This window comes from Diaphorina citri, unplaced genomic scaffold (assembly GCF_000475195.1).
Source record: "Diaphorina citri unplaced genomic scaffold, Diaci psyllid genome assembly version 1.1 scaffold2084, whole genome shotgun sequence".
NCBI lineage: Eukaryota > Metazoa > Arthropoda > Insecta > Hemiptera > Psyllidae > Diaphorina > Diaphorina citri.
The window spans coordinates 31,424-35,148 of NW_007379509.1; the positions used below are offsets into that span (position 1 = coordinate 31,424).

The 3,725-nt window shown below is 43.4% G+C and overlaps 1 protein-coding gene across 1 annotated transcript in view; it reads right to left on the reverse strand.

Annotated features, from left to right (window-relative positions):
* Positions 1 to 3,134, reverse strand: part of LOC103518128 (adenylate cyclase, terminal-differentiation specific-like) — a 12,152-nt gene extending 9,018 nt beyond the window's left edge. The window contains exons 1-2 of the mRNA XM_026830008.1: positions 2,873 to 3,134; positions 2,221 to 2,490 (exon numbers count right to left, since the gene is read on the reverse strand). Of these exons, the coding sequence (XP_026685809.1) occupies positions 2,221 to 2,490; positions 2,873 to 2,978 (376 nt within the window). The 5' untranslated portion in view covers positions 2,979 to 3,134. The remainder of the gene's footprint in view (positions 1 to 2,220; positions 2,491 to 2,872) is intronic.
* Positions 3,135 to 3,725: the final 591 nt, after the last annotated feature.

A 3,725-nucleotide genomic window follows, 5' to 3' on the forward strand; every position in this document is an offset into this window, starting at 1 on the left:
CGAGCTCTGGATCTGCGTACTCAAGGATGTTGAAGTCCGCGCCCATCTCCGCTGGAAACGAAAAATGAGAGGGTTAGGTAGCATGCAAAATATAATAATGTCGCCTTTAGACGAGGTGGAGGCGAGCTCTGGATCTGCGTACTCGAGGATGTTGAAGTCCGCGCCCATCTGTGTAAAACGAAAATCGGAGGGTTAGGTAGCACGCAAAAAAAAAAAAAACTTTATATAATCATAAATAAACAAACAATCTGATTTGACGATCTGGGGTTCGATTCCCACCATCGACAGCAAATTTGCAGTCATATCCCGAAATATGTCAACGGGTTACTTTCTGGTGTTTTCGTGTTGATCCACCTAATTGGGAAAAGTATTATCTTCTCGCTCATTCGATGAGGGAGATTTTAGCGATCAAAAATTGATCATATCTCAGGATCGGCTTAGATTTTCGCAAAATCCTATCTTATTGCACACCTAGACCATAAAAGGAATATTCCTAAATTTCAGCTTTCTAGGTGTTGTGGTTCAGGAGATAGAGCGATCAGTGAGTGAAATGTGAATGAGATGGTACCTAAAGATAGGACTTATTTGACAAATACCCAACTTAAATCTAAATGTAAAACTTACTTGTGGGGAAGTAGCAACTTGCAGTTGACTGGTAAGATGAGAGGGAGTGTTTGGATCTTGGGGTGAGAATTGCGCGATGCTTCCGTCTGGCCTTTGAATTCGAGACAAACCTGAAACGCACAGGATAAGGAAAGTAATAATTGCACTTCTACACACTGTGAGCACTTCTACACACTGTGAGCACTTCTATACACTGTGAGCACTTCTAAACACTGTGAGCACTTCTACACACTGTGAGCACTTCTACACACTGTGAGCACTTCTAAACACTGTGAGCACTTCTACACACTGTGAGCACTTCTACACACTGTGAGCACTTCTACACACTGTGAGCACTTCTACACACTGTGAACACTTCTACACACTGTGAGCACTTCTACACAACCAATTTGTCAGATGTGGAGAGTGGACGGTGCAGACTGATGGTCCGTGGGATCAAAATCGATGGGAAAAACATTAAATAGAAATACCTACTAAATAGAAGGAAAAAAAATGTCAACTTAGTGTAAAGACCTATCTTCTTCTTAATCGCCTTTGCCCGTGTTCAGACGGGGTCGGCGTTTTTCATCAGCCTCTCAGTATGCCCTAACTAGGGTGATTGCTTTGGGCTGACATTTGGTTTTGGCTACAAAATTTTTACAAGTGGATGCCCTTCGCACACAACCTTAGCTATTTCTTTAACAAGGGAAGGCTGTTTAAAGTCCCCCAGCCATACCAAAATTCTTAATCAGGGTGTCTACCAAAATGGAAAAATAAAATTCCCTGACTTTTCTCGGTTTTCCAGTCCATTTTTTCCAAAACAAAATAGTCATTTAACCTGCCTCGGTTGCGTAGTGGTCAAGACGCTCGCCTGGTAATCAGGAGGGCTTGGGTTCGATCCCAGCCGAGGTATGGAATTTTATCCTCATTTATTTGAGAATTTGACCACATAATAATGGAGCTCTCGGGGTTAGGTGGTAGAGAACGCCTAAGGCGTTTACCTCGCCTAGTGGTTGCCTTCCACTCAAGAGTCTATTATTATTATTTAATACATTATGCATCAAAGGTCAATACATTATGGACCAAGTGTCCCAAACGAGTGCTAACTTGCTAAGCTAAACAAACATGTCCAAAGGAACAATATCAGGACTTTAAACTTAAATATATAATAATCGGGCGTCAAACCACCTTCAATGTTGTCTGAAAGGAAGGAAAATGAGAGCAAAGAGGCACAAATAGCAAAGAGGCACGAACAGATTATAGATTATACCTTATTTAATTAATCCTAATCGAATAGGACAAGACATCCTCTTTACCAAAGCAGTCTAAACAAGGTTTCGTATATTTTAGGGGATAGATGTCGGTTTCTGAGCTGAAAAATTCCTTTCGTTCGTTGAATCACGAAATAATGTTGACTTCTTAGGTAATAGCAAAGAGGCACGAACAGATTATACCTTATTTAATTAATCCTAACCGAATAGGACAAGAAATCCTCTTTACCACAAAGCAGTCTAAACAAGGTCTCGTATATTTTAGGGGATAGATGTCGGTTTCTGAGCTGAAAAATTCCTTTCGTTCGTTGAATCACGAAATAATGTTGACTTCTTAGGTTCTCACCTGACTGATGTAGCCTGGGTTGAGGGCCTGACTGTTGCTGCATGAGAGGCAGGGGGCCCTGCGTTCTGACTTGACTAGGAGGGAGGGGTTGTCGGAATGTCGGGCCCTGAGGGTCGTCAGGCCCCGGGGGCCCCGACTGGGCGGGGCCGGGGCCCTGAGGCTGTTGCTGGGGCGGCCATATCCTCTGCTGAATCAACTGGGGCTGACTGGCTGATTGCTGATCGCTAGGAGAGACATTGGACCCGGGTAGGTCTAGCTTCTTGAAACGACCTGAAATAGGGTGAAATTTTGGGTGTTAATTAATTGTGAGGGCGGCAGATTGATTTGTACATGTATTTATTTATCTATTTTATGATTTGGACCTTCATGGCCTGTATAAAAGGATAAGTACATATGTATAAGTAAGTATTTGATGATTGATCAGATTAAAAAAAAATTGCCTGTCTGTTAGGCTAATAGACCCGTGTTTGTCCAATTTTAATTAAATATTTCGTAGTTGTTAAGAAGAGTACTGAGGGTGACATAGGCTACTTGAAATTATCACATTCTATCCTGATTCAAAATGGCAGCGCTTCAAAGTCATGCCTCTTACGCTGCACTGATCCCGTACAAAGGACGGGTCAACCATTAGTGTTAAATAAAAGCTACTTACCTTCCTGCCTCTGCAGAAGATCTCTCAGCTGTCGATTCATATCGTCCGGCGTACCAGGATCCAATCGAACCCGGGTCTGCGTAAACTGAGGCCCGCGCGGCCCCATCGGCGCACCATTGGGGGCGCCGGGGCCGCCATATTGCGGCGAGAATTGAGCTGGCGGCCCGCCAACACCGGTTGGGCCACCAGAGGCTGAGGGAGACACTATCCTCTGTTGGACAGGAGATCGTTGAAGAGATTGCACTGAGGAGTCCTGTGGAAGAAGAAAGGAAAACGGTCACCCATCTAAATATTAACCATACACAACTTTGTTTAACATCAGTATAAAAATGGTCACCCATCTGAATATTAACCATGCACAACTTTGCTTAACATCAGTATAAAAATGGTCACCCATCTGAATCTGAATATTAACCACGCACAACTTTGCTTAACATCAGTATAAAAATGGTCACCCATCTGAATATTAACCATGTACACCTTTGCTTAACATCAGTATAAAAATGGTCACCCATCTGAATATTAACCATGCAGCCATGCACACCTTTGCTTAACATCAGTATAAGAACGGTCACCCTTCTGGATCTAGCCACGCACAACTTTGCTTAACGTTAGTAATCCATTGGGATTAGTTGAAAAGAAGAAGAAGTTTGATAGAGGGAACTGTAACTACGGACATCTTATCGTCGCGGAATCGAAAGAGGACAGAATGGGAGAAAGCCAGCCGTTCCGAGAACGGAACATATCCCTTTCGGATTAAGTCTGTCCTTGGGGCGTGATCGAACCCGCGACCTAGCGCTTACAAAGCAGGCACGGTACGTTCCAAGATAACTAGACTGGCCAAAGGAGGCCC